The following is a 27,308-nucleotide window of genomic DNA, read 5'->3' as shown; positions in this document are numbered from 1 at the left end:
GCCGTTGCGGCGCTCGTGCCGCTCAACCGCTGCGGCTGGCCAGAGCGCCGCGACGGCAGAAATCACGCCGCTCTAGGGATAAAAACGCTGCATGTGAACCAGGCTTCACACAGTTTCGCCGTTTGGCCGCCGGCGACACTCTCATCCGCGGGCACGCACGGGCACGGTGGCCGCGGAATGATGCAGCCTTTCGAATGCCCGTCGAACCAACGCTATCTGATTCCTCGCGCCGCGCATTCAGTCCCGCCGTGTCCTCACCCAAAAAGTGTACCTTACATCGTGCTGCAGTCTCAGCTTGTGCACAGGACATCAAAATTAACCAAGCTCGATTACTCGTGGTATGAAACACTTATAGGTTACCTAGTATAGACACCAAAATACCCGTTTCTTAAGACACTATAAATTAAAATAAATTTAAATTGTTTCCATCTGGAGACCAAGTAACATTGGCATAATACTGACCTAATCAGCCCATAGGAGTGACATAATGGTGCACGAAACTCCATGACCAACGTGACTACCATAGCTTAGTTTGGCGCTCTGTAATTCTTGCTGAGCTCTGCTGAGCGCGTGCTGACGGCGAGCTATCTACAATTCTTCTGCAACATGCATTACGCTCTATCAAGATTGCCGGGCTTACCAGCCTATTAATGTGAGCTCGTTCTGAGCATGGGCTCAAAACATCGTCCTCAAATGTGTCGTCCAGGTAATACACCCTATATCTTGTACCGTCGGCGTTATCTCACTCATAGTGAAATATAGAGTGTTCACGAACGTCGACACCCATTCTTCTCGGCCATGCGGCTCAGCGTTGTCGGGCAGCGTCATCTCCCATCCCGTCGTCGTCCTCCGCGGCGCTTTCACAGCCGTCACTGGAGTGTGTCGCCAGCAGATCAAAGTCAAAATTACCAGGTTCAAACAGCTCTTCGTAATAATCACTGCCATCACTGTACGGCACGACGAAATCTTTGAATAATGAAGACTCTGACGAAGCGAGAGGCGACAGCATTGGCCTGATGAGGCTCCACGCGATAAATAAATGGGAAAACGGAGCCGGCGAAGCAGCGGAAAACCAAACCGAGAGGGCCGAGAGCACCTATGCTCTGTTTTACCTTTTGATGTACCGCAGGAAAGGCTACAAGCGCGAGCTCCCTGTTCTAGGGCACATCTCGATGGCACAAGTTCTCGTGCGTCAAGAACAGCTCCCAACGCTATGAGCTCGCGCTTCTAGCCTTCTCTGAGGTACAACATAAGATGAAACGGTGTTTAGTTGGGGAGAGGATGCAGCGGATAGTTGGAGTGCGCCGCCCGCCGCTAGGGACACTGTGAAATAATAAAACATATAAAGAGATGAGGCAGGTTACGTCAACATGCGTGACGGCCTTCTTAAAGGGGTCATGAAACGATTTTCGTACTTCTTCCCCCTTAGCTTTTATCCTCAACTCAAATGCGAATTGTGAAATCACGTGGTCATGACATTCCTTCGGCACCGGTGCAATGACTCCTAGCTTGCACCGTGCTTTTTAGGCACACCATAGAACTTGTCATTCCCCAGTGACAATAGGTTCCGTCAGGGCACTCATTGGCCACGAACGCGAATCCAAATATCCGTCGACGGATTGATTGTTGACGAGCGCATACGTCCGAGTGACGCAGTTCTCGTGTCCAATGCGGGAGCTGGACTCTGCTGACATCAGTTCGGCGCCGGTGACGCGCTTTTGGAACCTCGGATGTATCATAGTGAAAAGGTGGAGAGCTTTTGAAGGCAAGAAGGTACAAAATAGTCCGCTATATTTTCAAATGTACGTACCGAAAAGCTGGCTTTTGACTTTCTAGCCTCTTTCTTTTGCCAACTAAACGATATGCGATTAGTAAAGTCCTAATTTAAAATCATTCCTCCCAACCCAAAATTCGTTTCATGGCCCCTTTAAGTGGGTGGTCTAGGGGTCTCACAATTAAATATAATTTATCCACAAAACAGTCGCTTTCCTGGCAAACCAAATTCGAAACATACTGTCACGAATGACAAATGATGAGGCGGAGAATATCTGAAGAAACTAAACATTTTATTGCGGCGAACTTGTGCCCAAAACAATGGAGGAGTAAGATAGCGCCGCAGGCGTCGATGTCAAAGAAACAGCAGGATTGAGCGCTGAAGAGAGACTGATTTCGGCTTGCCACGCGGAGCCCCTTTTGTATACGCGTGGGGTTCTTGAACAATCGGCGTACAATGTTCGACGCGTAGAACATTCTATCCTTGAGTCAGCAGCACGGTTCTTGAATTTACCAGAACATTACATTACAGAGTCAACAAAAATATGTACCCGCGGCAAGTCATCAAACCCTGCCTTTCTTGCGGAAGGCAAGTGCGAAAACCGTTAGGCCACGAGCGCGCTGTCTACTTGTTCAGCTGCGCGCGCGGCACTATTCCCCCCTTAAAAAGCGCATCGTCCAGATGCAGCACAAAACAAAAACACAAATCAACGACAAAAGGACACTAGATTCGCGAGCCACAGTTCGCAGCTCACTCTTTGGTGAGAGTTCAAATCTCTATCGTTCGTAATACGGCTTGAGCCGGCCGACGTGCACCACCTCGGGTCGTGGCTGGCGTCTTGCAGATAAGCGCGTTCCGTCGGGAAGAACCTCGTAGTAATGATCGCCGAGGCGTCGAATGGTCTCGTAGGTTCCCAAATGGCGTTTCAAAAGCTTCTCGCTGAGACAGCGGCGCCGTATCGGTGTCCACACCGATACCCGGTCTCCGGGTTGAAAGTGGGCGTCCCGGCGACGAAGGTTGTACCGAGTAGTGTCGACACGTTGTTTATCTTGACTTCAAAGTCGGGAGAGCTGGCGGACTTTGGCTCGTTGAGCAACTACCTGGGCGTCGGGCTCCCATCGTCAGCTGGTTCGGGAGCTAATATTACGTCAAGCATGATCGCTACTTTTCTGCCATCCACCAGCTGAAACGAGGGTAATCTTGTGGTCTCTTGCACCGCCGTGTTGTCAGCAAACGTGACGTAGGTATAACACCTCGTACCAAGTCTTGTGCTCTACGTCAGCATACATGTAGGTCATGTCGGCGATAGTTTTATGTATCCGTTTTGTTAGTCCATACGTCTGCGGATGCTACGCAGGGGATTGACGGTGGGCGGTGCCATTGAAACGAAAGATCTTTTGCGTCAGTTGTACCAGCAACGGCGATCCACGGTCTGTAATGAGGACTTCGGAAGCGCCGTGCAGGAAGACAATGAATTCGATTAAAGGCTTGGCGACTTTAACAGCCGTACCTGGTGGAAAGGCTTTCGTCTTAGCGTACCGTGTAAGATAGTCTTTGGTAGTGATGCCGCGAACATTTTTCGAACCGAAGGTTTGATGATCGACCCAAGCGGTTCGAAAGGTTCGAAAGATTTCGAATTTTCGAACTTTCCATATTGAGAAATTCGACGGAAGTTGAATTTTCAAACTTGTTAAACTAAGAATTTTGACGCTTTCGATATTCGAACTTATTACGCTGCAATATTCGATGCTTGTCGAACTTTCGAACTTGATAGACGATGATTTTCACCTCTCATAGACGATGACGTTCGATGATTTGCGACCTTTTAGACCTTCTTGCACTAAAAAATTCAAAAATGTTTGTACTTTCGAACTTCCTACGCTAATAATTTCGATAATTCTCAAACTTTCGAACTTATTAATCTGAAGAAATCGATAACTGTCCAACTTTCGATTCCTGAAAATTTAAAAGTTCGACGAACTTCGACCTTTTAGGGTAAAAGTTTGAAGTTTGCCGAACTTCGAAAGACCGGTGGGCGGTTTCATTTGGATTCAAGCAGTGAGGTACATTCGTAATTTTTTTTCGCATTTTTACATGCGGTGTTATATTCTTGCGAAAGACGATACCGTTTATTTCAATCATCTGGCATGCTTGCATTTAAAGAAATAGATTCCCGAAGGAGCGAGTTAGGACGACGGGTTTTTGACAATTGTCGTTTGTGCCATATTTGAAGCACGCTATAGAAGAAGCTCTTTATGGTAGAAATGTTAAACTTTTAAAGAATTATCTATGTATAGCCTAGGTAAGTATCGTCTTTGTTTAGTTTACACAAATCTCGGGGGATTTTATATATATTTACAGTTTACACCACCTCGTTTGCGGACTTAATTTTTGTTATAGGTAAATGTTTGGTTCGGACAACCCTGGCATTGACATTTTATTGAGTGCCGGGCTGATGTCTACTTCATTTTAGCTAACCATTTCTATATATTTTCGCCGTTTTGCGACTACCCTTTCTATGTTTGTAAGCGTGAAGTTTAAAAATCTCAATATGATTTTGTTTTACACTGCCTCGAATATCGGCGTTGCACAAAAAATTTTTAAGAGAAAGTTACCAAAGCTGCACAGCCTGGAGAGTATCATCCACCAGAAAGAGACTTTTCAAGAGGAAGGCCGCCCTTGGTACAAGGCGTGCACAATTTTCTTTTCTAAGCAATCAAGAAAGCGAAACGCACAGGAAGATTAGAATATAAATAGTTTGTTCGTAAAGTTGAAGAAACGTCAGCTAGACCTTTTTACTCACTTTCATTTGCATGAAAGATATCGGCTGCGTAAAACTAGGATTCTCTAAACATAAAAATACGGAAGTCTGGTAATTTCAGGACGTTCCATACCTTGACCGTGTTTGTACTTCCATATATTTGCATTTATTAAGTTTTTTGGCGGGATGTATAGTGCATCATAGCTACTCGTATGATGTGCCCATCTTAATAATACCCTTTGCCAATACATGCTATCGTACAAAACAGATAGGAACGCGTTGTTCAAAAACTTTTGCAAGCACTTGTTGAATGCAGGGGCTCAGTCAGGTAAGCTATTGCAGTTGATGTAATCAAATCGACATACGTTATAATTGTCTCATGATGGCCTGAGATGGGCACCCACGGTTGCGATCTCAAAGTTTCCTGAAAAAGTGCGTATTTGTTATTTATTAGCTATTGGTTAATTGAAGATACTAAGAAGCTATCACTTAGTAATCTGCAAAAGGCAATTAAAAATACTTGTTCGAAATTGTATACTTTAGTTCCGATATTAGGCTACGTAAAAACAAAATCACAAAGATTGCTGGGATGCCATTATTTGCGTGATTGAGGTTTTTGTTTTTAGACATATCGTCGCGTGCATGGGCGAACGCAACTCAGAACGTCTGGAGGATTCGCGTTTGCTCTTACCCCAAATGATTCGGCGTTCAATTCGAATTTCCGAGATTCCAAATGTAGTAGATAAGAAGGCCCGCATGATCTTGCTGAGTTAGACTTAAACATTCAAGGCCGAAAGTTATAGATACCGAATGTATTCAATTAGGGGCCCGGAGTGGCCTTGCTTACTCACTTCGCACTATCGCGCTGGCCAGCTGTCACGCCAAAACCTCGACCACCTCAACTCTCTTTGCTGCCACAGCAGACGCTCGCTGCTCCTTAATCGACAATCGTTGTTTCTTGTGTTTCTGGCTCAAGTTCGCCGATTAAACCATTCATTTTAATACAATTAAAACCAAACACAGATATCTGAGAAACCACCTGAACAAATATGTGGAATGAGCAGTAGGGGTAATTTATAACATCGCACTGTCATGTGAAAAAGTGTATAGACCGACACTCTGTTTAGAAACAAGCCCGCGTTAGCCCACACCAGGTGTGGGCACTGCGCATGCGCAGAAACCAAATTCGAGTGAACTGAAGCTTCTGCGCATGCGCAGTGCCGCCGAAAGCGCCACCGCAGCTGCTTGACGTCAGGGACGCGTGTTGGTCTATATTGGCCAGACCCGACGGTGTATCAGTGAAAGAGGGAGAGCATAATTTGTCGTTCAAAACAAAATCAAGAGGGCACCTACCTTTACACTTGGCGGATTTTGTTTTCCCTCTATCTTTAATAGCATTCAAATCATTGGCAGTGGAATGATAGGGCTGCGCGCGCATTGCTTAAGGCCTTTGAAATATTCAAAGCAGTTACAAATAGCTGCCTCAGCGAGGTGTCTGTTCACCTGCACTCAAAAGAAATCGAGTTCCTTAGTTTTCAGGAACGGTAGGCTCACGTGCTGCTCCTTTGTCTTTAGCTTGTCATTCACGCGTGCTGCCTTAGGTCTTTTATCCTGTTGTTCTCAAGTGCTTTGTTTTTCCTACTTTTTGGTATTTTGCCACGCGCGTTGACGAGCAAGAGCGTGTGTGGCCGAGTGGTTAGCGTGCTTGGCTGTCGCGCGAAGGATCCGGGTTCGATTCCATGGAGCTCTGTGGGCCACGTCGAAAAATTTCGGAACTCCACCGAAATCGACGTTATTGCTGAAGAATAATCTCCACCTTAGCAACACATTACGCCGCCAGCGCAGCTCGACATTGACCCCAAGCTTCCAGGCCCGAAACGACGGCAGCTGAGTGACCTCTTCGTCGAATTCGCTTTCGGTCGAATTCGGTTTGGTCGAATCCTCTTCGTCGAATTCGCTTTCGGTCCGAAACGACGGCAGCTGAGTGACCTCTTCGTCGAATTCGTTTTCGGTCGAATTCGCTTTCGGTCGAATCCTCTTCGTCGAATTCGCTTTCGGTCGAATTCTACCTCTACACTCGATCATGACACGAGTGTCAGCAACCGAAGAAACCACCGACGAAGCCGTCAGGGCTTTTGCATCCGACTGCTCCCCCGTCCACGCCGTTCCAGCAGATCGGAATGAATTTACTTGGAACTTTTCCACCGTCAACATCGGGAAAACGCTAGATAATCGTCGCCACATATTATCTCACGCAATACGCCGAAACGAAAGCCGTTCCTTCAGGGACTACTGCTGAATTTGCCAAGTTTTTCAATTAGTTTATTGTCCTGCGGAACGGCGCCCCTGAAGTCCTCATTACAGACCGTGGATCATCGTTCATAGTTCAGCTGACGCAAGAAATTCTTTGTCTCAGTAGCACCAGCCACCGTCGAACCACTGCGTACCATCCACAAACGAATGGACTAACGAAACAACTAAACAAAGCTATCGCCGACATGATCTCCATGTATGTCGACGTAGAGCACAAGACGTGGGACGAGGTGTTACCCTACGTCACGTTTGCTTACAGCACGGCAGTGCAAGAGACCACAGGAGTAACACCGTTCCAGCTGGCGCATGGCAGAAAAGCAACGACCATGTTCGACGCAATGCTGCCCCAAGAACCAGCTGGCGATGGGAGCCACGACGCCAAAGTGGTGGCTGAACGAGCTGAAGAAGTTCGCCAGCTCGCCCGACTCCGGATTCAAGATCAAGAACGTGTCGACGCCACACGGTGCAACCTTCGTCGGAGCGACGTTCGCTTCAAGCCCGGAGACCGTGTGTGGGTCTGGACCCCCATACGCTGACGCGGCCTAAGCGAGAAACACCTGAAATGCAACTTCGGACCCTACAAAGTGCTTCGTCGACTCAGGAATCTAAACTAGGAGGTGATGCCCGACGGAATACGGACTTCATCACGTTTTGTACTATGCTCGATAGAATATTTCGTGTTTTGAATCGCGTTTGAATCGTGTTTTGTACTATGCTCGATAGAACTGTATTTCACAATTTTCCGTACGTGCCATTATTTTTCTTCTTTTGATGTCTTGTTCACTGTCATGTCGCATCAAGGCGATGCGCTTTTAAAAGGGGGGAGTAATACTACGCGCGTTGCAGAGCGAGAGCGTGCGTGGCCGGGGATTCCACTTCCGGCCGCCGAAGCGAACGGACGTGCTAGCATGGGCTGTCGCGATGGAGGGGTTTCGGCGGCGCACGCTGGCCAGGGTATCAGGGCTGAAGATTACTCGGATTACCATGTCATGCTGCCTGCTTCGCCAAAAGTGTTTCGTTTTACGTTCTTTTACGAAGGGCACACATAGACAACCTTTCGTGCCGGAGTCTGGCTGAAGACTGACGTCTCGTTCATTAAATATAAAACGAAATAAAAGAAAGGCGCCTCTGGTACGGGGCGCTCAGGTTACGCGCGAAGCGGCGGGACGGATGTTTATATCTCGGGCTCCGCGCGCGAACGGTCGCTTTCGCTCGGTCGCTTTAGACTTTGGAGCTCGCTAGCGTCGGCGCGTCGGCGACTCCATAACAAAAAGGACCAGTCGTTTTAAACACTGCTTTCTTGCACGCGGATATTAAAGGGCGCCCTTACAGCGTCGAAGAATTCCGGGACGCTTTGGTTTGTCTGGGTTTGCTTCCCGAGGTGTCCGCCCTCGAGGCATTGCAGATGAACCACGTGTGGGCGGTCACGTTCAAGACCGTCGAGGCCAAAAAAAAAAAAAATGCTGGCCACGTCGGAGATAGTGGTAAAGGGCCGCCGATGGATCGTCGTTGACTCCTGTCACCAAGACCTCCGAGTCAAGGTGCACCGGCTGCTCTTCAACGTCGCTGATGACGAAGTGATGGAAGCCCTAGCGCCGTTTGGCAAGGTTATCGAGGTGGCCAGGGAGAAGTGGCGCGTCGACGGCTGCCAGAACGTCGGCACCATAACGCGCACGGCAGGCCTTCGGCTTAAGGCGGGCGTCACCGTCGAGGAAATCCCGCACCAGTTGCGTGTGGGTGGCGAGATGGCCCTTGTTGTCGAGCCTGGAAGGGCCCCTCTGTGCCTCCGGTGCCAGCAGACGATGCACACCCGAAAGGAGTGCCGCGTGGCACGCTGCAACGTCTGCCGCCGCTTCGGCCACGAGGGCTCCAACTGCGTGCGCACGTACGCGGCGGCCGCCACGCCATTGGGGGACTTGGAAAAATCGTAGCTCTTCATGGACGAGGGAGAGGCCGAGGCTGCGGCCACCGGTTCGACGGGCAAGGAGAGCGCTGGGGTGCGCGCCGCGCCTGCACCCGAAGACGGCGAGCGTGTAGACGCGGGAGACTGGGCGACACGTGTGGCCGGAGTGGTACCAGGTGGGCAGCAGGACGCGTCGGGGGCGGAAACATCTGAACTGCCCGGTGCAGATGTCGACGCAGACGACGTCGACGGTGTGCCAAGGTGGACGACGTCCCAATAACTGGCGACGACAACTCAGCAGGCAGCGCTGCAGCCAAAAGAACGCGGGACGACGACTGCACGGACACTACCGTGCTGCAGCAGGTGGAGCCGCCTTCCAAGACGGTGCCCCTGTGGAGGTGACGTGTGCCTATTAAGCCGAACATTCCGGAGGAGGACAGGAGGGCAGCCAAGCCTCTGCCTCGAATGGGTGCGCCGTAGTTCATCAAGGGCCTCCGAGTCAGCGACTTCAAAGGAAACACGCCTGCACCGCGTCGACGCGGCAGGTTGATCCAAGTAAGCATCATAACGGTCTGTCTTTTCTTGCTTTCCTGAATGGCGGTGATATTAGACGCCCCTTTCCGTGTCGCCAAGATGAACGTCCGCGGGCTCGCAGCGAGGCGCCGGCAGTACCAACTAAGCTGACTGTTTGCGGAGAACGAGCTGCATAACATTGCCGTTCAGGAAACAAAGGTTGAGAGTCAAGAGCAGACAGACCGTATGAAGCAGCCATTTTTTAACTATTTTTAATGTCTGCGTTTCGCACGCTATGGGGGGAACGTGAGGGGGTGTTTTTTGTTTCTTGGCAAGTCTCTAGGTTCGTTGAGATCGTCGTGAGTTATTGCGCGTACGGCCGTTTCGTGATATGTGATTTTTCTTTTTTTAAATGTGGAGTGGCGCGCCATTCGTGTTTATGCGCCCGATCGCGAGTGCGAGCGCAGGGTCTTTTTTTCAAGGTTTGAGCGAGTACCTTAATTGTGAACGATTTGTAATTTTTCTTGGCGATCTTATTTGTGTTGGCGCGTCCCAGGATCGGGCGACTTTGACAGGTGTTCGCGACCAGAGTGCCTTTTATTTAACTGATATTTTCGCGAAAATTCGTTGGAAGACGTGGCTTCTGTCTTCTCTAGTAACAGTGTACGCTTTAAACATTTTCAGGGCGCTAGCCATGCGCGTCTCGATAGGGCGTACGTGTCACTCGATCTTGTCCCGCTATGTGTCCATTCTTTTGTTCAACCCGTCTTTTTTAGCGACCACTCGTTAGTAATGTTCACGATTGATAATAAATTTAAGCAGCCAAATTGGAATTGGTCGCTCTGGAAATAGAATAGCTGTCTTGTGAAGGATGAAGTTTTTACCTTTCAAGTAAAAGGTTTTTTTAGAAAGATATATTGTCACGGGTGGTGACCAATAAACAAGAAATAAGTAGGAATAAGTAAACGTTTAATGTGGCGAACTTGTGCCAAAAATAAAAGGGTACAAAAGATAATAAGAGAGCGTCGCGGGCGTTGAAGTCGGCGAAACAGCAGAGTCGAACGCTGGGGCGAAACTGACTGCAGATCAGCACGCGGGGTCCCTTATGTACGCGCGTTGGGTTCTGGAACAATCGGCCTAGATTGTTCGGCGACTGGAACATTCAGAACTCGATCTGACGAGAATGTTCTCGAACTCACGAGAACGCAATGAAAGAACAAATAAAAGAGCATTCCACTGACTGGAATCGAACCCATACTTTCTGCACGAGAGTCAAGCACGGTAACCACTCGGCCACGCACGCGGTCGCTTGCTGACGAGCGTGGCAATATGAGGATGAGGCGACCATGTGGGGGGTGCGATGGGAACTTTTTAAAGAGGAGGTGAAACTTAAGGCCATTGAAAGAAGCAGTATTCTTAATTTTCAGCGAAAGCAGAAAGAAAAAGCGTGCCGTAGTCAGTTATGCACTTTTTTACTAGGAGAAAGTACGAAGCCGGGTGAGCTTGGGCAAGAAATAAGACAAAAGGGAAGAATCTACTCGAAGTAATCGACTGCGAAAGATACAGGGGGGCTATTGTGCGTTCGCGTTTTGAAAAGCTGTAGCAGGGCGAAAGACCGACGAAACGCCCGATAAGCGACGAGAAGCGGCATGCGCAGCGCAAAGATATATCAGAGTTGTGAGTCGGTAATTCGATGACCCGCGATAAGAAAGCGATTGGGCGGTCATTGTTGAATTTTATCGCGCTCTGCTTCGAAGGGGCGTTCCAGAAGAAGAGGAGTTCGAGAAATCATCATCATCATCGTAAACTTTATTAATTGATAAAGTGAAAGGACCTTGCGGTCTCTGGTCGGTTCCCTTAGTCCAGGGCTCCGTTGGCCGCCCAGGTTCGGCGGGCTCGCTCAACCAGTCGGTGCTGGTCATCGAGCTCTGTGTCGGAAAGGGCCGACTCCCAGGAGGAAAAGGTGGGGGAAGGAATGGGGGTGATACCCTCAACGAGGGGGTGTCGGCATTCCCAGATGGAGTGGTACAGGTTAGGGTGATCGCTGCCACATTCCGGACAGGGGCCTGGGTACCGGTTGGGGAACCGGCGATGTCGCTGGTGGAGGTTTGGGAACGTAAATGTTTGAAGTGGTCGCCAGTCCGCTGCCTCTGCCCGGGATAGCGCCCGATGCGGAGGGGGCAGGACCCGGCGGGTTGTTCGGTAGTATTCTGTTACCAGGTGGTAGGTGTTAAGGTGTGTGTCGGTTGGAGAGCGGAAGGACTGGGAGTCCGCGGGTGTGTTTGACTCTGGGTCTCGCTGTATCCCGTTCCCATCCGACAAAGCCCGGTTTGTCGCTACCGCTCGGGCTAGTGCGTGAGCACTTTCGTTGCCGGATAAGCCCAGATGTGCAGGGGCCCAGATGATCCGGATGACCGGTATTTGTAACCATTCGGTTCTTATGGCGTTGATGAGGTGTGCTGTCCTTGGGTAGAGGGTGTTGCCCGCAAACGCTCTGCACGCTGCTTGCGAGTCGGTGATGATAATTATCTTATGCTTGAGGTCGGTGGTGTCTCTGCGTGGGATTGCGTGTGAGATGGCCAGCGCTATGGCCATCTCCTCCGCCTCCTGGATTGACGCGATGTTTGAGATGGAGCCCGTGCTGTGGCAGGTGCCGTCTCTGTCTGTCACTGCGATGGTCGCTGCACCAGCTCTTTCCCTGTGGAGAGCAGCATCTGTGTACCATGTTTGTGGGTCTGGGCCGTAGACGTTCTCTAAGGCCCGGATCCTGGCCTCTCTCCGCCCTGTGTGGAGGTCTGGGTGCATGTTCTTAGGGATAGGTTCCGCCTGTACGCGGTTCAGGATATCCGGTTTCAGGCGCACTGGGGCGGCTGGTTCTTCCTGCGTGAGATTGGTGTAGCCAAGTCTGTGCAGCGTTGCTCGACCCGTTCGGGTGGCGCTGAGGCGTGTGAGCTGTCCTGTTTTTTACGCTTCGACTAGCTCTTCCACCGTGTTGTGGACCCCCAGCATCAGGAGTCGCTTGTTAGACCAAGGGCTGTCTTGATCGCCTTGCGGAGCGAGGTGTTTAGCCACTCCATTTCGGTGATGGTGAAGTTGTGAAAGGGCACATGATATGTGAACCGGCTCACAATGAGGGCTTGATAGATTCGCAGCGTATCCTGTTCACTGAGCACCCCTTTCCGATTAGACACCCGTCGGATGAGGTGGGCTATTTGGTCGGCTTGTCTGCGCAGGAGCTCCACGGTGTTTCGTGCTCCGCCGTGGTTTTGGAGGTACATGCCAAGGATTCGTAGGCGCTCTACCCGGGGTATAGGTGTATTTCCTAGCGTAAGGTCGATGGTCGGCGCGTGTTTGTTCAGTACTGAGCGTTTTCGGATCACCAGGAGCTCGGATTTTTCACTTGCGCAGGTTAGCCCTGCCGCTCCCACGTAGTCTTGGGTGACTTTGACTGCTTCTTGCAGTCTGTTCTGGACTTCTCCCTCCGACCCTGTGGTGGTCCACACCGTGATATCGTCGGCGTAGAGGGCGTGTCGCAAGTGCGGGATTTTGTTGAGCTTGTGCGGGAGGCCTGCCATTGCCACGTTGATCAGCAAGGGCGATACAACTTATCCCTGAGGTGTCCCTCGTCCTGCTAGACGAATGGGGTCCGAGCGGATGTCACCAATCCCCAGGGTGGCGGTTCGATCCACAAGAAAGGATCGCACATAGTTGTATGCCCTTGTACCGCAGTGGGTCTCGGTGAGGTTGCGTAGAATAGCATCGTGCGAGACATTATCGAAAGCCCCCTTGAGGTCGATGGCTAGCACCGCCCTCGCCTGGGCTTGGCTTTGAAAGTCCAGAACCTCTTCCTTTAATTGGAGGAGGACATCTTGCGTGGAGAGGCATGGTCGGAATCCATACATGGTGTCCGCAAAGTACTCTTGTTCCTCGAGATATGGTTGTAGTCGTGACAATACGACGTGCTCCATGAGCTTCCCCACACAAGACGTAAGCGAAATGGGTCGTAGGTTTTGAAGTCCCAGTGGCTTGCCAGGCTTAGGGATAAGTGTAATGTCCGCGTGTTTTCATTCCTCCGGGATTTTTCCTGTCTTCCAGACCTCGTTGAAATATCGGGTGAGTGCCGTAATGGAAGCGTCAGCGAGGTTTTGCAGCACTTTGTATGTGACTCCGTCTTTCCCCGGGTTGTGGTGCGCGTAAGCTTGGTGAGGACAGCTTGTATCTCCGATTCGGTGAAGTCCGCGTCTTGCTGGCTCGGCTCTTCCGTGTAGGAGTACTCTGCATAGTCGGGGCGTGGGCCGGCTGCGAGGTATCGGGATTCTAGTTCCTTCAAAATGGAGGGTTCGTCCCGCTGCAGTCTGTGCAGAAGTTTGGTCACGGCCTTGGATGTCTCGGTCGTGGAGCGCGATGGGTCCAGCAAGGATCGGAGTATTGCCCAAGTCTTAGCGGTCCCAAGCGTACCACGCAGCCCGTGGCAGAGTTGGTTCCAATTGCTTTCCGCCAAGGTTGTTGCGTAGTCTTCCGCCTTTTGGTGGAGCTCGGCGATGCGCAGTCGCAGCTTGCGGTTGAATCTCTGCGTCTTCCACCGCTTGGTGAGTCCTCGCCGGGCGTTTCACATGTGGAGGAGATGGGGGTCTATCGCTGGGGTGTCGATGGTAGTATTGACTTTCTTGGTTGCTCGATCAACGTCTTCATGGAGCCGTTGGGTCCACTCCTGGATGGAGATAATGTCTCCGCTCTCGGTGCTCCCTCGCTGCTCTCTGAACTGGTCCCAGTTCTTGAGTCGAGCGGGTCGAAGCCTTCGTGCTCTACGGCCTGCATCGCACACCTCGGTCTCCAGGATGTAGTGGTCACTTCCCAGCGTTTCGTCCAGGTTGGACCAGCTACACGAGGTCTGCGTGCGGACTAGGGTTAAGTCTGGGCACGTGTCGCGACTAACGCTGTTACCCTTCCTTGTGGGGTGTTCCGGTTCTGTCATGATGGTAAGGTGATTGTTGGCGATGGCTTGTGCTAACCTGCGTCCCTTGGGGTTCTCCTTCACATATCCCCAGGTCGGGTGGGCCGCATTGAAGTCGCTCACGATCACTAGGGAGTTTGTTCGCTGCTGAACAACTTGGATCGCATCGTGGAAGAGGGCTCTGAAGTCATCTGTCTTCTGGCTTGGGGAGCTATAGACGTTGAGCACAAAGAGGCTGGGGAGCGTCTTTTTCTTGGGTAGGATTTCGAGTAATGAGTGGGGTATATGTCTATGCTGCTCGAAGGAATGGTTTATGACGGAGATGTGTTTTGCGACGAGGGTTGCCGCTCTGTACAGTGTAGCCTCCGGGCCGCTATCCATTTGCATGAACATTGTATATCCAGAGAGGCTCGGAGGACAGTTTGGCTTTTGTAGTGCGATAATATCCGGTGCAAAGTCTCTTGTGCCGATGTAGTGCATGAGAGCGCCGCGCTTGCGCCTGTACCCTCTACAATTCCATTGCCAGATTGTTGTTGTGGGTTTCTCGGACGGGGCTAGGGTTGATGATGAATGGGCTGTCGGTTTTTGGCTTGCCATATTAGATCTGAGGTGTGCCAGGGGGCTCCTGGGTCGTGGGGTTGGGCAGGATTTTCGCGTTGACCGCTGTTGGTGTGGGTGCGGTGTTGCTTGTGATGGCGACCACAGACTCGTTGGGAATGGAGACCATGATTCTGGATTGCGTGATTTGGCGCAACTGAACTGTGAGTTCCGCCACCTGCTTCATCAAGGGCTGGATGAGGGGTTGTATGATCTGCCGGAAGCGAGACTCTTGTTGTGAGATGATTTCTTCCGCAAAGCTACGCATCTGAGCTTGTACGTCATTGTGGATGACCTTGGCCAGCTCACAGACTCGCCTGTCAAGCTCACCCATCATCTCGGCTTGGAGCGCCTTCAACTTGGCGTTGGATTCTTCTCTGAGCTTTTCTAGGTTTTGGTCTGACGTCGCTTGTGCCTTTAGGGGGGTAAGCTCGCATTCTGATGTGGGGCTGGGTTCAGGGGGTGTGGAGGGTGGCGGTGTGAGGGAAGGTGTGGGTTTGGGGGGTTGCGGCTCCGTCAACCTTACTTTACTCGCGGGCTCGCGGGGATCGGAGAGCTCAGCTGCCGGGACGGCGGGTGGTTGACCTGGTGATTCAGGGGGATTTCGGTTCCGCTTCTTAGGGTTCGGCGCCGGTCCTTGTTCCATCGCAGCTGCTTCCGCAGGTGTGGGATCCGTGATGGGCGCGAATTCCTCGCGCGCCAGTGGGTTGTGGCTCGGCCGTGGTCTGGGTTGCGGGTGCTCTACCTTGGTTGACGCCGCAGATGGCTTCTGACGCGGTCCTAACAGTCCCGTCAGAGGCCTGCATTGTACTGGAGGTTGGCGGTTTAGCTGGCGACGAACGTGAGCCTTGTTGAGTGGCCCCCGCTGTCTTGCCGGACACTTTGGGTCGGTGGCTGGATGCGACCCACCGCAGTTGACACATTTTTCGTTGCAGTCGTGCTCTTGGTCCGCTGTTCCGGTTTGCCGCATCTGCAGCATTTGTTCTCCTCGGGATGTGGGCAAACATCCACGCGGTGTCCCAGGCCCAAGAAGGTGGTGCATATTTGTTCTCGGGGTCGGTGTGGTACGCACCGGTATTCGGCGCCCCTGAAGTACACGTAGTAGGGAACCTTCAGTCCCTCAAAGTTGATAATGGCCGTGTTTGTTTGGCACATCATCCGTTCTCATAGGACCTTGACTCCCTGCGCTCGTATTCTCGTAGAAAGAATCTCGGATGTCGGTCTTGAATCCAAACCCATGATCACTCCCCGGCATGAATTATCTGGCAAAGCGATGTAAGCAAGGATTTCGTATTGGCGACCGTTGATTGTGATAGCGGGAAGCTCTTGCACCCTGACCGCTACCTCGGGCTCAGGGGTGCTGACCACGACGAGATTCTGGTCGCGGCGTATTCGGATCTTGACCTTGTCGATCTCCGCTGCAGTGAGCTGAGCTGCGTCTATGAAGGCCATAGCGGCTTGTTCGGCGCTCCATACTGTGAAATTGAGGCCGTCCCTAGGTCGTACAATGACCTTGTGGTCATTCACGGGTAGCGGCGGCAGCCGGTGTGTTGGATGGGTCTTGCCGGCTCGTCCGGGCCTACCAGTGGGTTTGGGGGGTTGGAATTGTTGTGCCACAGCCTGGGCGGCGGCCGCGGCACACTCCGCGATACGTTTCTGCTTCTTTACCCGTCGGTTGACTACGTCGGTCCATGTGTAGTCACCTGACCTTTGCGGGGCCGAGTCATGTTCCATGGGTTGGGCGACGCATGTCGTCTTAAAAGGGGTTTGGGACCCGGAATTTTCTTCTGGGTCGGTGCTGCATTCGTCCGAAGACGATAGAGAGGTCACTTCGGGCGGCGCAGGGTCCGTCGAGGGCAGGACGGGACCTGAAGTTGCTGACCCTATTCGTGGTAAGGCTGAGCGGCCCGCTGCATGGACTTGGGCAATCTTATCTTCGGTTAGGCCTAGCGCGTGCGTCCCGGTTCGGATTTTCAGAAGGCCGAAAATGAAATTTCGGGAGGACCTACTTGCTCATATGTAGATATTCCGTGGTCCTGACGACTAGAGCAATCATTTGTTGTTGATTGTGAATCTCGGGTGACGAAATGAACGAGCTAAGTAGCGCTGAATCGGAGGAGCGAGTAACAAACGTGGCGCTCACTTAGACGTCATCTTCTTTTCTTTTCGAGAAAGAATTCTTGTCGCTCAGGCCAAGGCTTCAAGAGCATGTTCGAGAACGGCTGGAAGAACCGATTAGCGTTAGCGTGCTTACAGTTGCGATCGAGGAATTAAGTGCTAGCAAAACGCCCGGACCGGATGGCCTTAGTGCGGAATTTTATAAAGCATTTAAGAGGGAGGACACAGAAGCCTTGCATGAAGTGGTGACCGAGGCCTATCTAAAAAATATGTTACCACCATCGTTTTCAATATCAGATATCGCTCTTATCCAGAAATCAGATGACCCTATGAAACTTTTATTCTCGTCCTCTTACAGACCAGTAAGTCTTACTACGTAGACTACAATATTAACGTGAAAGTCTTAGCTTCCCGTTTGTAAAATGTCATTACATTTCTGGTAGGCCCACATCAGACATGCGGTATAAGAGGTGGGACCATTTGTACAAACATTCACGTGGCTCGAAGCATATCAGAGTGTTGTGATTCCTTCGCTGGCCGAGTTGCCATGCTGCAGCTAGACCTAGAGAAGGCGTTTGACAGGGTTGCACGTGATATTCCTTTTCGCATTTTGGAACACGTTAATGTTGGTTCTGTTCTTTTTGAAGGTAAAAAGATGGCTTACGCCGATTCTACGACGTCAAATATTGTGAATAGAAACGTTAGTGAAAGTATCCACGTCCAGTCCTCAGTCAGGCAAGGTTGTCCTCTTTCCCGTTTGCTATTCGCGATTTACTTAAAACTTTTTGTTTAAAATTAATTCATAATGAGAATATACGTGGTTTTAGATTACAATCTTATGAAGTAAAGGTCCTTTCCAACGCGGACGACGTTGCTGTTTTCTGCACTGATCATGACAATCTGCGTGAAGTGGCTAGTATAGCATCTTCCTTTTGTAAGAAAACAGCGAGTAGAATCAACTGGGGAAAATGCGCGGGTTTCTGGCCTGGTAACTGGACCACCATGCCTGAAGTTTTTCTTAACGTGCAGTGGACCACCTTGCCCGTGAAGTATCTCGGTGTGCCACTCCAGCACTAGCGGGCCACTAAGCAACTTGTGGAATGAGAAGACTGATAGGGCAAGAGCGAAAGCGGAGGGTTGGAAAGGTCGCGATTTGTCCATGTTTGCGCGCGCAACATTCTGCAATTTATTTTTTATCGCAAAAATATGGTGTATTTCGCAAGTGTTGTCTATGTCACGCCTCAATGTTCAGAGGCTGCACAAAGGGTTTGCTGGTTTTATTTAGAATTCAGGTACGGAGCGTTTTTCCCGTACCAAATTGTTTTGTACATTTCGAAGCGGAGATCTAGGACTGTCTCACTTGTTTATACGCCAAATAGTTTCTAGGTTTTTGTTTTTACGCAATCAGAGAGATGTATTCTTGAGGAATTTTATTAATGTGCATTTGCAAAGCGCCCTGCCAGAATTTGTAGTATCTTTTAGCGACCAAATAAGCGCGAGCGTTCACCGGGTTCACGTGGAAGTTGTGATGGTATTTCGGATGTTAAAAGTTCGGTTTTCCTTCGAGTACCTGAACTCAGTCAGTCGCAAAAGCCTCTATACAGATTTAGTCGATGTTCTTTTACCCTACCTTTTTACCGATCATTGTACTGTGAGGGTGCAGGGCGGAATGTCTTAAACAAAGTAAAAAGAATGCCGGTAAAACCTTCGTTCAAGTAATTTTTCTTTCAATTGCATTGCGGCGTGCTACCTGTTAAGACATGGCTCCAGGGGAAAGGATTATTTGTGCCATGGTCGATTAATTGTTTCCTTTGTAAGAGGCCCGAAACTATAGAACATATATTTTTATAATGTTGGAATGCCGTTTTCCTTTGGGACATCCTGCAGCGAACGCTCAAGAAAGATTTCCCTCTGACTGCGCCTGCCATACGGTTTCTACCTGCAGATAACGAAGGTGGCGTTCCTTTCGATATGGTTATGCTCCTTGGCCTCCACAGTCACTGGAGGACGAGGACGGGTGTTAATAACGCGGACGCACAGTCCGGCCTCCAAGTCAGTATACTTCATTGAAACTACTGTTTATATACGTGAAGTTTACCGTACAGTGCCTGAATCACCGGACTGGTTGTTAATGTTGGACAGGTTGGTCTGTCTTGAAAGATTTTAATGTAGCCGCGAGGCCCGATTACGTGCCGGCCTTTGTGCTTTTGGTTGTCCTTGTCAAAGCAGGCAATAAAGAAAAAGAAAAAAAAGTGAAAGCCGTTTACAACTCCCTGTAACGCCGAATTGGAGCGGAGCTCTTGAGGAGGAGTGAAGGGTACTGAGGGGAGGGTAGACCCCTCCTCCTCCTCCCCTCATTCTTTAATATGCTCCGGGGGGGTCTCGTGACCTCGGGGGGGGGGGGGGGGTGTCACGTGACCTCGGGGAGGCGTGACCTGGGGGTCACGTGACCTTGGGGTGAAATTGGGGGTCACGTGACCTTGGGGTGTCATGTGGGGGTCACCTTGGGGGTCACTTGACCTTGAGGTGACCTTGGAGGGGTCATGTGACCTCGGGGGTCACGTGACCTCGGAGGGGTCACGTGACCTGGGGGTCTGTAATGATGTCATCAATACGGCGACAAAAAGAAGAAGAAAATCGGAGGAGGCTAGCGGAGAAAAGAGGAAGAAAAAGAAGTGAGGAGAAACGAGGAGATTCGGGCCGAGAGCGGAGGGATTCGGAAAAGCTTGGCTCCGGAATACACCGGCGAAGCTGTCATCGATAGAAGTCTGCCGACCTGTCCTCACCGCCAACACTGAACTGCAAGCCTGGCTCAAGAGTGAACCGGCAAAGCCATCCCAACAACCGGTTGGCTGATCACCATCGGTGCGCTGGCAGCTGGAGCCAAACGACCACCGGTCAAGGAGCCTAAACCAAGCGCAAGCCAGTGCCAAGCTCGGCAAGTCGAACTTTGGACGTACGCCATTTTCTTTTATTTATTTTCTAATAAGTTTCCTTTTTTCAGTGGATTCGGAAAGTAGAACAACAACTGGGTGCAAATATATTTCTCTCATATCAAAAATCAGACGGACCTTTCAGTTTCCTTTCTTTTTACCATAAAGAACCTGACAGGGTCACGTGACCTTGGGGTGACCTTGGGGTCACGTGAACTTCAGGGGGTCACGTGACCTTGGATGATCTTCAGAGGGGTCACGTGACCTTGGGGGTCACGTGACCTTGAGATGACCTTGGTTACGCCGACGGCGACGGCGACGGCGACGCCGCTCAAGCCGGAAACGGGCGCCCAAGAGCTGCGCTCTAAAAAGCGTACTTGGCTGTTGCGCGAAGGATCCGGGTTCGATTCCAGGGAGCAGAATATTATTTTATTTGTTCTTTCTACATGGCGTTCTCGTAAATTCGAGAACCTTCTCGTCCGATCCAGTTACGAATGTTCTACGAGCCAAACATTCTAGGCCGAATGTTCCAGAAATACATGCGGGTACTAAAGGTGTTCCGCGTGGCGAGCCAGAGGCAGTTTTTCCCCAGTGTTCGACTCTGCTGTTACGCCGACTTCGACACCCGCGACGCTCTGCTGTTATCTTCTGTTTCCTTTTTATTTCTTTGGGGCACCCCAGTTCTTCCAGTTGTGTTCTTCGTTTCACCTCGTCATTCGTGACAATATGGATGCTGTGGCTAGTTTTAATGTGTTTCTTCAATAAACTTTCCGTTCTCAGTCAGCGCTCGTCGCAGCCAGTAATTCTATTCGTCTTTGTGTTTGTTTCGCTCTTTTCTCGAGCCTGTCAAGAACCAACTCGCCTGCATCACCACCTTAATACTTTATTTTCAGCTTTACGCTGGTAGAGCTTTTTTCAGCTGCGACATGGTTGACGTTAGACCTCATGTCTTTTTGGTTTCACTTTAGGTATGTTTATTTGATGTGTGTTTTAAAAGTGAAGCAATATTTTTCTTTAATCTTCTTATAATTTATAGTAAAATATTCTGTATTTTAAGTAGTTACCATTATCAAGTCACAAAATAAATCGACAGCTAGCACCTACGTGTTTTTCCTCTTCGACGTTTTAGTGTATATTTATAAACGGGTATACAGCCAATAGGTGTCGTATTTATGGTATAATTTGAATGAAGGAACGCAGCACCTACATTGACTGAGTTTCTTGTTGTCCCGTGGGTTTGTAAAATTTATGACAAAAACAACTCACAAGATGTATTGAATAAACATTTATATTCAACTTAGCGATCTATAAAACATGTTTTGACACCAAGAAAACAAAATGTTATTGCATTTTACCATAGAGCTGCTCAAGAAGCAATTGTTAAACACACTTGCAAAGTTTTCCTTCATGTCTTAACTGGTGAATTAGCATTTCAGTTGCAAGTTCAGTTCCAGTATGAATGCATTGAAAACAAAACTATCAATGGAGCTAAAAAAACAGCACGCGAGAAACTTCGCAAAATATCATCGATTGCAGGTCTCAGGCCGCACTAAAAAGTTGACTCAACAATATATTTAAATAATTTCTGACTGCTTCGTAAATTTTTTTCAAGGTTTTTCTTTCTCATATGCGGATAAATTTTGTGCTTCATAATTGGTTGTTAGTGTGCTTGTACAAAGTCCATGCGCCCAGAAACTGAGAAACAGAAGGAGCGCCGGGACGTCAGAACATAGAGCTCTGGTTCGAATACCTTGAAATGCCTGAACCAAACATCGGATGCCGGCGCCCTAGCGCGTTCAACGAGTGCAGTGAAGACGAAGGCTGTCATTGTCTCTCCTGCACTTGTCGAGCGGGTTTTATTAAGAAAGACTAATGCCGGACGCCTACGTTCAATATTATGACGCGTTTGAAGAGTAGTGTAGACAAAGTAGGCAGCTTTAGGTTTGCCCACTAATCATACAAAGCAGAGCTCTGCTTTTTTATTTTCCCGCGAGCTCCGGTCTCCTCCTTTCTCTCTGTCCTTCGGCGCATTCACTTTCCAAAAAGCAACCTCTTTGAGTGCTTAAATAAATAAATCAAGCAATAAATTTCTAGATAAATATCTAGCATTTAAAGATTTTGGTATACTTTTTCCGCATCTTGCTCTTGTGAGCTAACATGGTTGAGCTGTACAAAACAAAACTCAGTGGCGTTAGTTCAGAACTGACGATATATTTTGCCCAAAAAAGATCTCTTCTCGGTAAGTACTTCACTGCGCCATGTCGGCCTCCTTCGCAAAGCTGACGACGGCAGACCTCCCTGGAAGAGGGTACCAGCTGCGCTTGCGACCGGTCTCACAAAATTGAACAAGAATGGCATTTACCATACCACAATGCAACGACAGTTTTGAAAAGTACAAATCAAGCATGATGGTTGTCTTTATGTTATCCAAATGGCGCCTAGAGTTCATGTTTTTTGACTGAGTTGTGTTTCCGGAATGTTTCTCAAACTTTAAGAGACTTAATTCTATTGCCAGCATTTTTACTACAGAGCTCTATATAGTACCAGTGGCGATTGTTTACATTATGCATACGAAAATAATAAGGGTAGTTCGATTTGTTGATTCTCAGAGTGCGACTGTTGAAACTTTTGTTTTCTCAGATGTACTAAAATATGCCTGTACAGCAAATGCAATGTAAACGTAACGCTGCCCGACATGACAGTCAAATTGCAGGAACTTTCCGAGAAACGTGAACCTTTTTTGGGCTCAGGTGAATCAACGAGGCATCTCAAAAAGCTCAAACTCTGTGAGAACGTAATGATAGCGGTTGGTATGAACGGAAGAGTTTGAGAACATGACGTCACCTGGATAAAAAAATAATTGAGAAAATCAAATTGTTTTTATGAGCCGACGTCCAGCTAAGCCTAATTTCGCCGAAACAAGAAATGCGCTGTGGTCGCCTGTAGTATATATTTCAGCAAAGAGAATGTTTCAGAGATAGAGAAAAAAATATCCTCTTTCTTGTTGAGAAGTTTTATTGTTTCGTGTTTTTTTGTTCACTTAAACAGATGCTATACGCTTCCACTGTGTCATTTCGTGTTCTGCCGATATTAGGTTTGGGTGGACTTCGAATCATTCAGAAATATTGGTTTAAGCAATTTTCTTTTGAATCAGGTAACGTCATATTCTACAAACTTTCGCCTTCTATCCCCACCACCAGCGAAACATCCTCCAGGATTTTGAGCTGTCTGCGATGCATAGTCTACTTAGCCAGGCCGGAAAACACCATTTTTGTTTCTCAGAAATTTTCTGCACAACTTTTTGTTGGGTACCTGATCATATTGGTGAAGAAGGCAAAGAGAAATCCGACAAGCTTGAAGGGCCTGCGGAGAACCTTCTCCAGTTACTTCCTATTTACCATATCAGAATATAAAGCGTTCAGTGAAGTCATCGCCTCTTTTTGGCAATTGGAATGTGATATAGAGTACGAAAGCAAGCTGCATCTTACTAAGCGTACTCTTGTGGTCTGGGAAAGCTCTTCATAAAAAGGTCCCCTTCTCGTAACCTTCTTTCTTCTGAAAATTGGGCATTTTTTTATCACTCATACGTACCTACATTAAGGGAAGATCCGTCGCTCTGTTATCTTTCCCCTATCTTCTGCACTGATCTATTTTCCCCTATCTTACTATTTTCCCCTATCTTCTGGTCTTGTCTCTGACTACAGTCAAAACGCCGAGTTCATTTTCCTGGGTTTCGTTTTTTGGACAGAAGATCCCATTTCATTTGGCTCTCATGCAGCCAAAGTATATTTGTTCTTAATTTAGTTTGGCGCAGGTGGACTCGTAGCTGTTGTGCCATTAACTCCTAAAGTCATTATTATAATAACTTTGTAAGTGCTTGCAAAGGTCATTGGGATTTTATCGTTCCTATAGGTTTAGCACATCGAACCACAAACGGCTTCTAATTGAGGATGCGTTAACACTGAAACAATAAATTAACACAAATATAGTTTTTACTTTACAGCATTATTATCTGCGAATTCTCCAATACATTGGAATTGAAACGTTGCGTTTAAAGCTGAAATAAACCGGAAGGTACCCTAATCCATGCCGCAATGCTGCACACATTCGCTCCTATTCTTAAGTTTTTCAATACCCTGAACAAGTTTGAAATCTAAATATGCGTCAACGGTGTTGCCGCCTCATTACAAAATTCGTGAATAAAGCGTCGAAATAAAAAAAAAGAAATAGATGAAAGATGCGACATATTTCAGCATGGCTTAAGATACACACAAAGTTTAATACAATGGCAACGCTCTTTTAAAACAGGTATGTTTTCATTACAGATGGAACAAATATTGATATTTTATTAACATGAGAAATTACGAAAAAACTTCACTCCACGTGTATCACTTTTATGACTTAAATGTGAAGAGCACTACATTGCACACGCATTTTGTCTGTCTCTGTGACTTGATATTAATATTCCCAGCTCTTTGTTGCGCAGCTAAAGAATGGTTGGAACGGTACATATGGACGTATGTGCAGAACCTACGCTGGTTATATTGTGCCCTGTCACTGCACTCGTCTTCACACCGGTAAAATCCGTCCGTGTTTCTTTCTAGAGGAAACCCAACGATCAATACAAATTTCTAAGCCATAAAATAACAAGTTTGCAGATACCTCTATATACGCGCATACATATCCGCTTTTAACAAGAAATGGAAAAGTCAGCAAGGAAGTTGCTGCAGATGACGCCCGTAGCTAACTGCGATCCATCTCTGATTAGCCTCGTTTAAACTTCAAAGTATCTCCCAACTTTTCCCTTTCCGTGCGCAAGTTCACGAAGGAGAAGGGAGCGGATGCGGAGGAAGCCGGCAAATGCCGGAAGTCCTCCCAGAACGAGAAGCACCAAAAAATCAGAACACTTACAAAAGAAAATAAAGCGCCTCGTATAAAATGCGGAAAGCGGAGATAAGGATGGCCGGAAGCTTCCGCCGGAAGGGGCCCAGATCCGGAATTAATTGCCTCGAGTGAAGAACAAACACGCCCCAATAAAGTTCTCGCTTCGCTCGCTATTACTTTCAGGGAGATGCTGTTTGCTGTACCATTGGTATCGCGTTCGTTTGCGTCTGCCGTTTCTTTAATGGTGACTGTGAGTTGAATTTTAAGGGGCAGAACTTTGTCCATATTTTTTGTTTTCACGTAATTTTGAAGAGCAGAAAAAATAGCAGCCCTCACTTTCTTTATCTGTATTTTCCAGAGCGCGGTCGTCGCGCGAAAGAACACGCATCGTATTTGGTCCTGAGTGCTTTGTACTATTGCTTTCTTCTCTGTTCTTGCCCTATCAAGCATCTAATGTGTTCAAATTTCAATATTTTCGAAGGGAGGGAGTTTTGGTGTATGAATTACGCTAAGCGCGAAAAGACGCTATTCTTAATGCGCTTTTCAGTAGTTTGTGATTTATGCTATTTGCTTGCCTTATGACACAATACATTTTAGATTATTTTTAGCACAGGCTACCTGCAGTCGTTCCCATATCTCGTTATTGGGGAGTTTTATATCAATGTGCACAAAAGCTCTAGGTTCCCGAAGCTGTTCTGGAAGCTCATAGCTCTGGTGCCCTTTATTCTAAGGGGCACCAGAGACCCTGTTACAACATTGAACAATGTTTTCAACGAAGATGTTTTAGCAAACCAACTTTACCATCTGCGAAAACGACGATGTTTTTGTACATTATTTTGTTTTCATACGCATAAAACATTACCAGCATACAAGCTATTTCGCATAGAAGTTATTTAAGGGTATACATCATCCTGGAACTTTTTAATGTGCTGTCTTCTTTGAAGCAGAACATTTGTTTCATTTTTATCATCTATTCACGTATTCGCCTTGGGAACTGCAGTTAAAAAAGCCCTGGCGTCTTGCGGAACGTTAATAATTTCCCCTTTTATGCATTGAATTAGGATATATGTATACTTGGTGGCATGTTAAGAGTTCAGGGGAAACTACTTCCTCCTCTTTTCACTTTGACAGCACCAACGCTTGATGAGAGGTCGCCTAATCTCCAGCGTTCGCTCTGCTAAAGTTGAAAGAGTTGGGCCCTGACTTATAGGCCTCTCTCCTCTCTGTCCTCCTATTTTGGCATATTTCCCTTCATGTATCAGAACTAATTAGCCCAAATTGAATCTTAATAGAGTTGGAAGAAGTTTTCCTTGAACTCTTAATTTGTCGAGAAATACAGGTTCATCTTAGGTTCGCTTTATTTTATCCTATCGAGTCGTACACGTTTCAAGCGCCAAAAATAGCGTTTATTCATTCGATAAAACAATTATTGTAAGAACCCTAGTAAAAATTCATTTGTACAAGAAATTTATTGTGCCCAGTGAAACATATGAGGCATACAAGATATATAAGAACATATAAGAACCATAATATAACTATATAATAACTAAATAACAAAATTTAAGAACCGTAAAAACGTATAAGAACCTTCCCAAAAGTTCCTGTAATGGTCCTTATATGTTTTTATAAGTCTTATATAGTTGTTATATAGTTTTATATGGTTTTTACACGTTCTAATATATCTTGTATGATCCACATGTGTTTATTGGACACAGAAATTTCTCATACAAATGAGATTTTTTTATAGGGAACTACTTGGGGCAAGGACAGAACGAGCGGGTTGTTACGGATAATTAAACTTGAGGAAGAAACCGAGAAAATTAAATACAAAAAATGAAAGTCGTTTACAACTCCCTGTAGCACCGAATTCGAGCGCAGCTCTTGGGGAGGAGGAGGGAAGGGTACTGAGGGAGGGTATACCCCTCCGTCTTCCTCTTCACCTGGTGATCCTGCCTGCTACTCTTCCTCCCCCACCTCAGCCTTCAACCTTAGATAGAATAGAAATAAACGCCACATGGATAACCTTTTCTGATAGGGTAAGTACATTTTTTTTATTATTTCTTGGGTAGACTTTTTTTCGCAGCAGGGATGAAGTTAGGACAGCATAGACACGGGTCGAAATTGAGCAATCATGCTGGGCAGCTACGCGATCATCGGCGCAAACGACAGATCGTTCTCCAACCAGCGAAGCCGAGAAAACGCTCACTTCGGTTTTTGGTAACTGCGATTAAACGTCCACAAAACGTCATTCGATCAAGATGTCTCCGCGGATCAGAGAGTAATGAAAGTGTCAAGGGCTGATTTGATTCTAGAGTCATCGCATCGAATCCAAGTACAACGCCGGGCTTCGAGCGCATTAATTCCAAAGATCGAGTCAAATAGTGCATTTAGAAATGCATCGGAAGTCATGCAATGTGAACGAAATGCTTATTTTACTCGTTTTATGTCATTTATTCATCTCCGATGGCGTTGCACTTCTCACGACTCGACGGGAACCTGCGAAGCTTCCCACGCCTCTTAAACTTTCAGGGTAGTGACAGTCCGGTACGCAGCAGTGC

The 27,308-nt window shown here is 48.1% G+C and overlaps 1 protein-coding gene across 1 annotated transcript; it reads right to left on the bottom strand.

The window, feature by feature from the left end:
- Window positions 1–14,816: 14,816 nt before the first annotated feature.
- LOC120849825 (proteoglycan 4-like) lies at window positions 14,817–15,794 on the bottom strand. Its single transcript, XM_040222074.1, has one exon. It carries the CDS (start codon window positions 15,792–15,794, stop codon window positions 14,817–14,819), a length of 978 nt encoding a protein of 325 aa, XP_040078008.1.
- Between the last annotated feature and the right edge of the window lie 11,514 nt (window positions 15,795–27,308).

The sequence above is a fragment of the Ixodes scapularis genome, unplaced genomic scaffold, assembly GCF_016920785.2.
Source record: "Ixodes scapularis isolate PalLabHiFi unplaced genomic scaffold, ASM1692078v2 PGA_scaffold1__304_contigs__length_218370807, whole genome shotgun sequence".
Classification (NCBI taxonomy): domain Eukaryota; kingdom Metazoa; phylum Arthropoda; class Arachnida; order Ixodida; family Ixodidae; genus Ixodes; species Ixodes scapularis.
Note: the sequence above shows the minus strand (reverse complement) of the source record. Positions and strands in the feature narration are given on the sequence as shown.

Coding starts and splice junctions, on each gene's coding strand:
- LOC120849825 (XM_040222074.1), bottom strand. CDS start 15,794: ATGCTGCAGATGCGGCAAACCGGAACAGCGGACCAAGAGCACGACTGC.